This window comes from Desmodus rotundus, chromosome 1, assembly GCF_022682495.2.
Source record: "Desmodus rotundus isolate HL8 chromosome 1, HLdesRot8A.1, whole genome shotgun sequence".
Lineage (NCBI taxonomy): Eukaryota > Metazoa > Chordata > Mammalia > Chiroptera > Phyllostomidae > Desmodus > Desmodus rotundus.
In genome coordinates this window covers 80,143,540-80,156,332 of record NC_071387.1, presented here as the reverse complement: position 1 = coordinate 80,156,332, position 12,793 = coordinate 80,143,540, and the positions used below count along the sequence as shown (strand labels likewise).

Here is a 12,793-nt window from a genome sequence, read left to right as displayed (position 1 = left end):
TGACTTGTTTGGCTCCTTTCTTATTTAACTTCTTCAGCATAATGTCATTTGGGCAGACAGAAATGTTAGCCTATGTGTTATTGTTGGCCCATATTCCCTGCCAAAATGTAGCTAACCTGTTAAGCACAGAGACCCAGAGCTCTGTCTATAATAGGTGCATAATACTTATTTGTTAAATAAATGTGTTCTGTGGAATCAGACAGAAGTAATATGTTCATGGAAGAAGCATTTAAAACCACTGCTGATAGTGACAACAGTGAGTGCAGTGTCCTTTCTTTAGCTATGCTCTGGTTAGAATTTATGCCTTTTCTCCAGGTGCAATAGATTTGAAAAGAAATAAATTGGTGTAGTACATTCTTATTTTCCCATTTGGTAATTTTTTTGTTTAGTTTTATTTTTGCAGAGTCTAATTTAGTGTATTTCTACATCCTAGAAAAATGAAATACTCCACTTATACTTTTCATGGGAAGCCTTAAGTAATGAACAAGACTGACTAATTTAAGCTCTTTCCAAATGTACAAGAAAAAGCATATGAACAAGTGAAAGGTGTTAAAAACTCTATGTGCCCTCACATAGGATCTGATTTCATTTTTCTATTCAAAAGTAAGAGACTGTAGACATTACTTCATCCTGGGCGAAATGCTACTCTCTGGCCTGCCCAATAGACCAGCTCTCTGACATTTTCTCTCTTGATTTTGTGTGGGAAATGTTAGGGAAAAGCCAAGATTTCAGGGTCCAGACCCTCCTGTGTGCAATTGAAAGCCAACTTTTCCTCCCTCTTGATGGCTCAAAATGAGCAATACTATTTAGACTGCTCCCACAGCATGCAACCAGAAATTATGTATAAGGAAATGGTAAATTAAAGACATTTCAGCATGGTCATGATTAAGTGTTTTCACCACAGAGAACTCAAAGTAAAGAAAGCTTCTTGTTTCTGGAACTGAGGACACTTTATTCTGAGCTGGTACATATACATGTGTTTCAAGGGGTATGGATTAAATACTGTACCCCTTTTCATCTTTGCTCTTCAGAAAGCAACTGGTGATTGAGGACTATGTTCTGCTGTTTCATCTCTCATAAGGGTTCAAATAATACCTAGCCCTTTCTAAATCTGTCAGGTCATTCTTTTCTTTGTGGCTTGCTTTTGACTAGTTCTTGTTTGCCTTCCTAGCACTGCATTTACCATTGTTGGCATACAGGGAAGTCATCATGACTTCTTTTGGATAATGATGATTTCTGCAGGCAAGTGTATATCAGTTCTTATTGCTGTAGATTTTTTTTTATCTCAGGCTTGATATTCATGAATATTCTCATGTGGGTAAAGTACTAAAGTGCACCTCTGACTATCTGGAACGGTATGATTTAGTGTAGTTTCACCATCCATTTTGTACTTAAGTTCAAGAAGAACTTGAACTGTGTCCTAGGTCAGAATGGAGGGTGAGACTTGGAAGAACAATCCTGGTGCCAGTACTCCCTTATTTATTCATTAGCCACGAGGGAAAAACCTCAAAACCTAAGGAGGTGCTTGTGTCCTCTGTTCAGTAGGTGGCGCTCTTTTACCTGGTTCACAGAAATGATCTTGAAGGTCATTCTCTTATGGGACTCCTGTGCCTTAGGTGGCACCATGTTGCAGAGAAGAAAACCCAAAGCCTTGCTTGTGTCATCAGTGCTTGAGAAGCAGTGGCATGACCTGGCATGTGGCCCTGGTTAGGCAGTGCTGGTGCATACCAGCCCAGGGCGTTCTTCTCTCTACTTTGTTCCGGTGTCAGTTCCTGCCCTTGAGCAACAGCGGGGAGAACTAAGGAAAGACAGTCACGCCATGGGTATTCAGGAAGGTGGCACTAGTTCATAAAACCAGAATGTGTAGGCTTGACATCTAAGTAGCAGTGAAAGGAAAAGAGCTGGGGCTGGCTAAAAGACCCAAGCATTGGAAAAGGAAACCCAGAAAGGAAGAGCTGCTAAAACTGGGAGCTTTCCCTTTTTTTATGTTTCTGTGTACATTATATAATGTGTCTATATACACCTACAAATACACGTATTCCTATATACATGCATTCCTATAAATACTCCTAAGCATCTTTAATTTCTGATACAAAGATGTTCCAAAATAATGGAATAGTTTGATATATGAAATAAATTTGGGCAGGAAGTTCTGAAATTAAGAATATTGGCTAGCGAAAGAAACAATCTTTTTAAAAAAATATATTTATTGATTATGCTATTACACTTTTCCCAGTTTTCTCCCCTCTGTCCCCCCTCTGCTATGCTCCCCCAATGCTCCAGCATCCCCCCTCTTAGTTCATGTCCATGGGTTGTACATATAAGTTCTTTGAGTCCTCTGTTTCCCATACCATTTCTTATCATTCCCCATCTACTTTATTCCTACTAACCATGCTTCTTCTTCCCTGTACCTTTTCCCGCCTATTCCTCCCTTCTCCCTCCCCACTGAAATCCCTCTGTGTAATGTCCATTTCTCTGATTCTGTTCCTGTTCTGGTTGTTTGCTTAGTTTTTGTTTTCATTGTTTTTCTTTTCTTTTAGGTTCATTTGTTGATAGTTAAGTTTGTTGTCATGTTACTTTCATATTTTTGATCTTCTTTTTCTTAGATAAATCCCTTTAACACTTCTCATAATAAGGGCTTAGTGATGATGAACTCCTTGAATTTGACCTTGTCTGGGAGCACTTTATCTGCCCTTCCATTCTAAATGATAGTTTTGCTGGATAGAGTAATCTTGGATGTAGGTCCTTACCTTTCCTGATTTGGAATACTTCTTTCCAGCCCCTTCTTGCCTGCAAGATTTCTTTTGAGAAATCAGCTGACAGTCTTATGGGCACTCCTTTGTAGGTAACTGTCTCTTTTTATCTTACCGCTTTTAAGATTCTCTCCTTATCTTGAATCTTGGGTAATGTAATTATGATGTGCCTTACTGTGTGCTTCCGTGGGTCCAGCTTCTTTGGGACTCTCTCAGCTTCCTGGAAGTCTAGTCCCTTCGCCAGATTGGAGAAGTTTTTCTTCATTATTTGTTCAAATAAGTTTTCAATTTTTTGTTCTTCCTCTTCTCCTTCTGGCACCCCTATAATTTGGATATTGGAACGTTTAAAGATGTCCTGGAGGTTTGTAAGTCTCTTTACTTTTTTGAATTCTTGTTTCTTCATTTTGTTCTGGATGGATGTTTATTTTATCCTTTTGTTCCAAATCCTTGCTTTGAGTCCTAGTTTCCTTCCTGTCATTGTTCCCTGAACATTCTGCTTTATTTCATTTTGGGTAACCTTCATTTGTCTTTTCACTTTTCGACCAAGCTCAGTCAGATCTGTGAACATTTTGCTTACCAGGGCTTTAAATTCTTCCCCAGATAGGTTGGCGATCTCCTCCTCCTTGTATAGCTGTCCTTCTGAGGCTTTACTCTGTTCTTAAATTTGGGCCATATTTCTTTGTCTTGGTGCAGCTGATAGGTTGTAAGGGGGTGGTGCCTTAGGTATTCACCAGGGTGGGGCAACCCTCTTTGCTGTGCTGATGTGATTCCTGTGGGGGAGGGGCCAGAGAGGGAACAGTGTGGCTCGCCTGCTTGTCTCTAGCGCCCTTTCCAATGGACTCTCGTGTGAGACTGGGAGCTTCTCCTACCATCGCAACCGCTGTAGCCCACATCCACCTCTGAGTCTCCTTAAGTCAGCCCCATCCTGTGCAGCCTGCCCAGCTCAGCAGCTAGCCCCGCCCCCAAGGTCCACCTTGTTGCCTCAGTTTTTCTGAGTTGGCCTGCATGGTCCACCGCCTTACCTGACTGGTGGTTCTGGTTGATATTTTCTTTAATTCCTTTGTTGTCGGAGTTCCATGCAGTTTGATTTTCTGGCACTTTTGGTTGTTTATTGATTTCACATTGGTTGTTATCCTCCTTTTGGTTGTGTGAGGAAGTGAAGGGGTTCTACCTACGCCTCCATGTTGGCCAGAACTAGAAAGAAACAATCTTGAGGTAGGGAAGCAGCAAGGATTATTGAGTAGAGAAATATGATGTGTAAATAAGAGCATGTCTCAATTTGGTGTTTCTGAATACTTCATGCTCTTGTCTAACCTACAGTAGGAAAGTTTAAAAGATCAAGTGGAGAATTTGGGCCAAGATGGAAGTATAGGTAGACACACTGTGCCTCCTTACACAACCAAAAGAAGAAGACCAACAAATTCGAAAACAAAAAACAATTAGAACTGCCAGAAAATCGAACTATATGGAAGTCCAACAACCAAGGAGTTGAAGAAGAAACATTAATCCAGACCGGTAAGAGGGGCGCAGTCAGGCAGCCGGTCAGAGAGGACATGTGCCAAGGCAGTGGCTGGTGGACCTGGTGAGGTGGCAGATTGCTGACTGGGCGGTCCCATAGTCGAGTACAGATAAACTGGGAGGAACAACTCGGGAGGGAGACAGACCACTCAACCCAGGGTTCCAGCATAGGGAAATAAAGCCTAAAACCTCTGATTGAAAACACCTGTGGGGGTTGAGGTGGCAGTGGGAGAAACTCCCAGCCTCACAGGAGAGTTGGTTGGAGAGATCCACAGGGTCCTAGAAGATATGCAAGGCTACCCACCTGGAAATTGGCACCAGAAGGGCCCAATTTGATTGTGGGTAGCGGGGGGCAGACAGCTGAGCAAGTGGCATTATTCCCTCTCAGACCCCTCCCCCACACACAGCGTCACAGTGACATGGGTTGCCCCGCCCTGGTAAACACCTAAGGCTCCACTCCTTACTATGTAACAGGCACACCAAGACAAAAAAAAAAAAAAAAGGCCCAAATGACAGAACACTTCAAAGCTCCAGAAAAAATACAACTAAGCGAGGAAGAGATAGCCAACCTATCGGATGCACAGTTCAAAACACTGGTTATCAAGACGCTCACAGAATTGGTTGAATCTGTTCGAAAAACAGATGAAAAAATGAAGCCTATGCCAAGAGAAACAAAGGAAAATGTACAGGGAACCAATAGTGATGCGAAGGAAACTGGGACTCAAATCAAGGGTGTGGACCAGAAGGAAGAAAGAAACATCCAACCAGAAAAGAATGAAGAAACAAGAATTTGGAAAAATGAGGAGAGGTTTAGGAACCTCCAGGACATCTTGAAACGTTCCAACACCCAAATTATAGGGGTGCCAGAAGGAGAAGAGGAAGAACAAGAAATTGAAAATTTATTTGAATAAATAATGAAGGAGAACTTCCCCAGTCCGGCAAAGGAAATAGACTTCCAGGAAGTCCAGGAAGCTCAGAGAGTCCCAAAGAAGCTGGACCCAAGGAGGAACACACCAAGGCACATCATAATTACATTACCCAAGATTAAACGCAAGGACCTACATCCAAGATTACTGTATCCAGCAAAGCTATCATTTAGAATGGAAGGGAAGATAAAGTGCTTCTCAGGTAAGGTCAAGTTAAAGAAGTTCATCCTCACCAAGCCCTTATTATATGAAATGTTAAAGGGTTAACATTTCTTAGGTAACATGTTAAAGTTACCTAAGAAAAAGAAGATAAAAAATAGGAACAGTAAAAATGAGAGCAAACTCACAGTTATTAACGACCACACCTAAAACAAAAACAAGAGCAAACTAGGCAAACAACTAGAACAGGAACAGAACCATAGAGATGGAGATCACATGGAGGGTTTTCAATAGGGGAATGGGGGGGGGGGAAGGTACAGAGAATAAGTAGCATAGATGATAAGTAGAAAATAGACAGGGGGAGGGTAAGAATAGTGTAGGAAATGTAGAAGCCAAAGAACTTATAAGTATGACCCATGGACATGAACTATAGGGGGGGAATTTGGGAGGGACGGGGTGGGCAGGATGGAGTGGAGGGGGGGGGAATGGGACAACTGTAATAGCATAATCAATAAATAATTTTTAAAAAAAGAAAAAAAAGAAAAGTGACCCATATCAAATATTTACCATACCTACAAAAAACTATTATCTGTAAGGAAAATTTCAGTCCTATTTCAGAGATGAAAATGTCTCTTTGGATCTTGTAGCAGCTGCCAATGTGATTATAAGGACAATTTCTGATATGATATCTCTGTCTTACCAGTGAGACAGTTGAAATCTAAGAATTTCACCCCCTAAATAAGTTCCAGTTTGAAAATGCATCATTGAGGTGCTTGGGAACTTCCTGAAGAAGCAGAGGGAGGCTAGCTGGGTGGCTGCCCAGGCCTGCACTGTTTGGGAGCGCCACTTCCTCTGGGCCCCTTCCTATTGCCCTCACCCCTCCACTCCCTGCTCCTCTTGCTAATGATTCCAGGCCTGGCCCTGAAATCATCCAGTGGTGTGATGGGCTTCTAGCCTCTGCAGAGGAAAAACTCTGGGTTAATTCAAGTACAGTGTGTTCTCTTTGTTTTGCAGCTGGTATAGCAAGGGAGTCTAGGGAAAGTAGATTAAATCAAAAAGGAAAATGAAGGCATTCACTGTCTGTTTCATTGAGGATGGCTCATTTAAAGTAAACACTATTTAAATAGTCTCCAAATGGCCCATTCTATATGAAGTCATGCAGCATGCCCCCTTTTGGGCTGTCATTCTCCTTTAAATGGATTGCTTTGTGTGTACTAGTTTTAATGCCGTTCAAACTTAAACCCCATATGTGGGCCTCATCAGGCCATAGGCTTCAGTGCACATGTGGCAGCCATACCTTCAACATTTTTTGTCTCTGCCTCCGGAGAGTCAGCCTAAGCAACAGGGGGAGGCAGCTGTAAAGACAACAGTAGTTAAGATTTCTTCAGCACTTACTATGTGCCAATTACTATGCCTTAGTGATTTCTATGCATATTATCTACCCTAATCTTCACATAATCCTATGAGGTAGATACTGTGATCATTCCCTTATTATAGATGAGGAAACTGACGAATTGAGAGATTAAGTAATATGTCTAAACTGGTAAGTGTGGAGCAGGCAGTTGAACTCCAGTAGTCAGATTCCAGAGCTGGAACTAAATTAATAGGCACTAAAAATAAGTATGCTCTTCATCAATTCTCTTTGCAAGGTAGGCTTATCCCAAACAATAGACAATTCAGAAATTATCTCTCTTTGTCTTTGGAATGAATGTATGCTCTGCATTCTGGGGCAGTATTTCTACCTTGTTATTTTGCATTTTTTGCATTCTGGTTTGAAGATGAGATCAGGTATTCTCTGTGGCTTTGGGTAGTCTTCGTGCAAGATGGGACGCAGTGGAATAATCCATTAACAGACAACTCAAAAGCCATTTTTCTACCCCATCAGGATACTAGATATGCCCTAATAGTAGTGAACTAGTAACCCCTACCCTGCCAAAGCACTGGAAGCAGGCAGTTGTCACAGCATTGGCTTCAGCATTCACCCAGGGTTGGGCAAGAAGCCCAGGGCTGAACACCTTTGAGAAACTTTCACAGAGTCCAGCCAGGGTCTATGGGAAGTGAGCTCCTGGCTGGTTCTTATTTGGCTAGCCTATTGATCTTGCCCCTATTTGACTGTCACTTGGTATTCTAAAAAACATTTTGCTTTAAAAGCTTGAAGTGTGAAACAGTTTATTCCCCATGAGCTCCACTAAGTAGAGGAACTTTAGGAATCAAAAAATTAAAAATCTTAAGGGCTACATAGGAGAAAATAATTTTGAACATTTAAAATATGGGTTTGGGTGATGTTTTCAATATATGCCCTCCCCCCCAAAAAAAATCCCTTTTCCCCCATTACTTATCTTCAGAAAAAACTGTAAAGGAGCAATGACAGTTTTAAAATATTCTTGCTGGATTTGACTCATTCTGTTAACACTTTTGCTATCTTACTCCCAAACTCCAGGTCATTTAAGGTTTCTGACTTTTTAACTGCTAATCTCATTCCTCTCCCCTGCCACATCCATTTACAGCCTCCATTGCCCTCCCCATATCACCTTGAGTGTACAGACATTCTGATAAAGGAGCTGGGACACGATGTAATTGGGCACCCTGTGAGGCTTCTCTATGACCTTGTGCAGGCATCTAACAGATACCTCTTATTCCATTAGCAGTATTTATTCAAAGCAGTTTCTGTTCCTGCTGTTTCCAAAAAGTCTCATCTTCTCAGTGTGCTAGGTGGATGGTACATGAACCAGAGAGGCAGCAAAAAAAAAAAAAAGAAAAAGAAAAAGAAAAAAAATCAGGTCAAAAATTTAATATAGAATGTAGGGAGAAAGTCTATTGCACATAGTGTTTCGTTCTCCCTCCTCCCTAGATTGATTGAGGTATAATTAACACCTAACATCGTGTAAGTTTAAGGTATACAATGTGATGATTTGATATACGTATACAGGATCTGGCACAAATAACACTCCTTTTTTATTACAAAATCATAAGCATGTAATTCTGTAATATAACAATATCATACTCAAGTACACCATATGACACTTTAGGTGAAATGTTCAATTAAAACTATAAATTATTATTCCCATATTATTACCTTATCAACTACACTCAAGTAAGCACTACTTCTGCTGGATGCTGTGTATTAAGAAATAGTGTTACCACAATAAGGTTAATTAACACACTCATCACCTCACATGGTTTTATTGTGCGTGATGAGAACTCTGAAGGTCTACTCTCTTGGCAACTTTAAAATATAGAATACAGTATTGTTAACTATATACAATACAGTATTGTTAACAGTCACTTTGCTGTACATTACATCCTTAGGACTTATTTTCTTATGACTAAGAAGTATCTATCCTTTGACTACCATCACTCATTTCTCCTCAATTTCCTCTGAAACCCCTGTTCCTGTCAGTCATCAATCTACTCTCTGTTTCTATTGAGTTTGTTTTTTTAGATTTCACATATAATGAGATCTCGTACAGTATTTGTCTTTCTTTGACTTATTTCATTTAACATAATGCTCTCAAGGTCCATCTGTGTTGTCACAAATATCAGGATTTCCTTTTTTATGTCTGAATAATATTCCATTAATATACATCACATTTTCTTTATCCATTCATTACACAGTGGACACTTACGTTGTTTCCTTGCCTTGGTCATTGAAAACAATGCTGCAGTGAACACGAGAGTGCAGATATCTCTTTGATATAGTGATTTCATTTCCTTTGGATAAATACCCATAAGTGGAATTGCTGGATCATATGGTAGTCCTACTTTTAAATTTTTTGAGAAACCTCCATACTGTTTTCCATAGTGGCTGTACCAATTTACATTCCCACCAACAGTGTACAAGGGTTTCCTTTTCTCCACATCCCTGTCAACAGTTACCTCTTCTTTTTTTATTATTATTTTAAATCATTTTTATTTTTCAATTACAGTTGACATACATTATTATATTAGTTTCAGGTGTACACCCCAGTGATTAGACATTACATAACTTACTAAGTGATCATCCTGATAAATCTCTCATCCATCTGACACCACACATAGTTATTAGAATATCATTGTCTACATTTCCTATGCTGTATTTTGCATCCCCATGACTATTCTGTAACAACCAATTTGTACTTCTTAATCCCTTCACCTTTATTGCCTAACCTGCCCCCCAATCTGGCAACTGTAAAAATGTTCTCTGTATCCATGAGTCTGTTTCTGTTCTGTTTGTTCATTTACTTTGCTTTTTAGATTCATTTATTGATAGATATGTATTTTTTGCCATTCCGTTGTTAATATTTTTTACCTTTTTGTCTTCTTCTTCTTAAAGAAGGCCCTTTAACATTTCATATAATACTGGTTTGATGGTGATGAACTCCTTTAGCTTTTTCTTATATGGGAAGCTCTTTATCTGTACTTTAATTCTAAATGATAGCTTTGAAAGGTAGTAATCTTGGTTGTAGGTCCTAGCTTTTCATCACTGAATATTTCTTGCCAATCCCTTCTGGCCTGCAAAGTTTCTGTTGAGAAATCAGCTGACGGTCTTATGGGAACTCCCTTATAGATAACTAACTGCTTTTCTCTTGCTGCTTTTAAAGTTCTTTTTGACTTCAACCTTTGGCATTTTAGTTATGATGTGTCTTGGTATGGGCCTCTTTGTGTCCATCTGGTTTGGGACTCTCTGCACTTCCTGGACTCATATGTCTATTTCCTTCACCAGATTAGGGAAGTTTTCTGTCATTATTTTTTCAAATAGGTATTCAAGTTCTTGTTCTCTCTCTTCTCCTTCCAGCACCCCCATGATGTGAATGTTGGTATAGTTGAAGTTGTCCCAGAGGCTCCTTACACTATCATCATTTTGTTGTATTCTTTTCTCTTTTTGCTGTTCTGATTGATTGTGTTTTGCTTCTTTGTATGCCAATTTGCTGATTTGATTCTTGCCTTCATCTACTCTACTGTTGGTTCCCTGTAAATTATTCTTCATTTCAGTTAGCGTATCCTTCATTTTTGACTGGTCCTTTTTTATGCTGTTGATGTTTATTGAGCATCCTTATAACCAGTGTTTTGAACCGTGCATCTAGTAGATTGCTTGTCTCCATTTTGTTTAGTTGTTTTTCTGGAGTTTTATTCTGTTCTTTCTTTTGGGATATGTTTCTTTGTCCCTTCATTTTGACAAACTCCCTGTGTTTGTTTCTATGTATTAGGTGGAGCTGCTATGTCTCCCAAGCTTGGTAGAGTGGCCTAATGAGATAGGTGTCCTGTAGGGTTCAGTGGCACAGCATCCCCGATCACCCAAGCTGAGCACTGGAGATGTACCCCTTCTGTATACTGTGTACACCCTTCTGTTATAGTTGAGCTTTGATTGCTGTTGGCATGTCAATGGGAATGATTTGCCCAGGCTAGTCAGCTTCAAGGACTAGCTGTGACCACCAACCTTGGACCATTGTGGAGGATCAGCTGTGCAGGGGCATGCCCCTCAGAGCAGGACTTATTTCAGCGGGGTTCTGGTGCCCACTAAGTCCGCCCTTTGTGTCATTCATGGAGGTGGCTGGGTGATGATGCTTCAACATAGCCTGAAGCTGTCCACTGGGTGCTCTGGCTCTGGGTCATGGAAACTCTGACCCTCTCCAGGCCTGTTTTTCATTTGCTCAATGAGGAAGGGGGGATCAGCCCAATATATTAACAGATAAAAAGGATAGGGATATAAGACCTGAACTTCTACAATTAATTATTGTATTTTCAGAGTTGGTACTAAAACCCAGGTGTCTCCCTTCTTTAGTCTCATTGTATTCTACTATATCCATTTTAGATGGACTTGATTTAGACAAAATAGCAGAATAGAAGTGGTAATTCATTTGTTCATTCATCCGTCTATCCATTCATTCATTTGTTCATTGAAATGAGCGTCTTTTTTCTTTTTTTATGCCATGTACTGTGCTAAGCAATAAGGATGAATGAGACATATTTTTGTTTCTATAGCAGCATACAACCTATACTTTTATGTGTTTGCAGCTATTAGTGACCGCCTCAACCGCCACCAGTTATTTATAGCCTCACTTGAAGGGCTTCAAACTGATCCCTGGAACAGATCCAAACCTCCCTGGCTGCCCTGAAACTGTCATCTCTCTTATGCTTCCCCTGAAACCTGGAATAATGTGCCTTCAGTTGACATGACCCACCTCCAAGAACTGGCTCATACCATCTTAGGACACAAGTTCTTTAAGTGCCTAAAGAGAAAAAAATACAAGTAAGGTCCAGAACCATACATTGGCCTCATTAGATTTTTCTCTTTCTGCTTATAGGGAGCTTAAGCTGGCATTACTATGTAACCATGCCAATGCCAGCCTCCACCTTCACAATTGCAGTGGGATCCTGGACAGAAATGAAGCCAGAGACCTGCTCATCAAATGATCTGGCAGCAGAGAGATCCTTCTCACCTTCTGAGGCTGACTTCAGGTTTGTATTTGGGAACTTGCTGAAAAACAAACACTTGGGAGAGTAGAATGATGCATTTATTCCAAGTGCTGGGAATGTGAGTCATCCCTGCTGAGAAACTAAACCAAACTATGACTAATCAAAGCAGGAAAAGCCCTAGTGGGAGGGAAAGAGAGTTGAGAGGCCAAAACGTGGGCATACTGTTTATGCAGAAAGAACAAGAAAAAAATAAGTATATATGAAATCCTCTATGAAGTCAGGTGAAATATTTTTGTGTATTTGGTTAAGTCAACAGAATCTTCAGCTTTAATACTTTTCCCTCTTTCTATACCTTTTAACTTTGGATTTCAGTGCTTATTTGATCAAAAACACAACTTAATAAAAAGAAGTTGCTTATCTGATGGATTCTTTTGTAGTCCACTGTGCTGTTTTGGTTCCAGTGACTGCTGCTAGCAGTGTCTTTATAAGGGCTATGGGGGAGGTCAGCCTCCTTAGGAGCACAGGACACATGGAAGCTGTCACAAGGCTTATTGGGTTTTGAGAATCCTGCTTAGTCAGGACTCTGTTAACTTCAGTAGCAATTCCTTCTTTTCAGAGCTGATTAGAGGAAATCAGTTTAAAAATTTTTTAAATTAGTATAGGCCATTAGATGTTCAACTAACTGTTCTAGCTTTGAGAGTCAAAGGGAAGAAGGAGAATGCAGATAATAGGTGCAGCAGTGTGTTGATCGTGCAGTATGACATCATGCTTCCTTCTAGGGCTTTTACACCCAGCTCAGTTTAATCATTTTTCCTATTTACAGGTAGTCACTAAGCTAGTACCTTCTGGTGGAGAATGCCCAAAGTCAGGGGATAGATGGTTTGTTCATCCTGGAAATCCAACTAAGATATGTGCTCATAGTACAAATTTTTTTTGCGTTGGTTGTTTTGCTATGTTACTGTTGCTCTTACTGCACAGACTATAGTGGTTGGTGTGGTTAGAAGATAAAGCCATCAAGTGCTCTCTTATGACGGGCATGTC

General features: G+C 40.3%; 1 protein-coding gene across 8 annotated transcripts in view; it reads left to right on the top strand.

The window, feature by feature from the left end:
• AOPEP (aminopeptidase O (putative)) overlaps positions 1-12,793 on the top strand; it is a 437,655-nt gene that overhangs the window by 94,531 nt on the left and 330,331 nt on the right. For all 8 annotated transcript variants that reach the window (XM_071221641.1, XM_024558404.4, XM_053925241.2 and 5 more), the window contains one exon: positions 11,641-11,794. In XM_071221641.1, the coding sequence (XP_071077742.1) occupies positions 11,641-11,794 (154 nt within the window). The remainder of the gene's footprint in view (positions 1-11,640; positions 11,795-12,793) is intronic.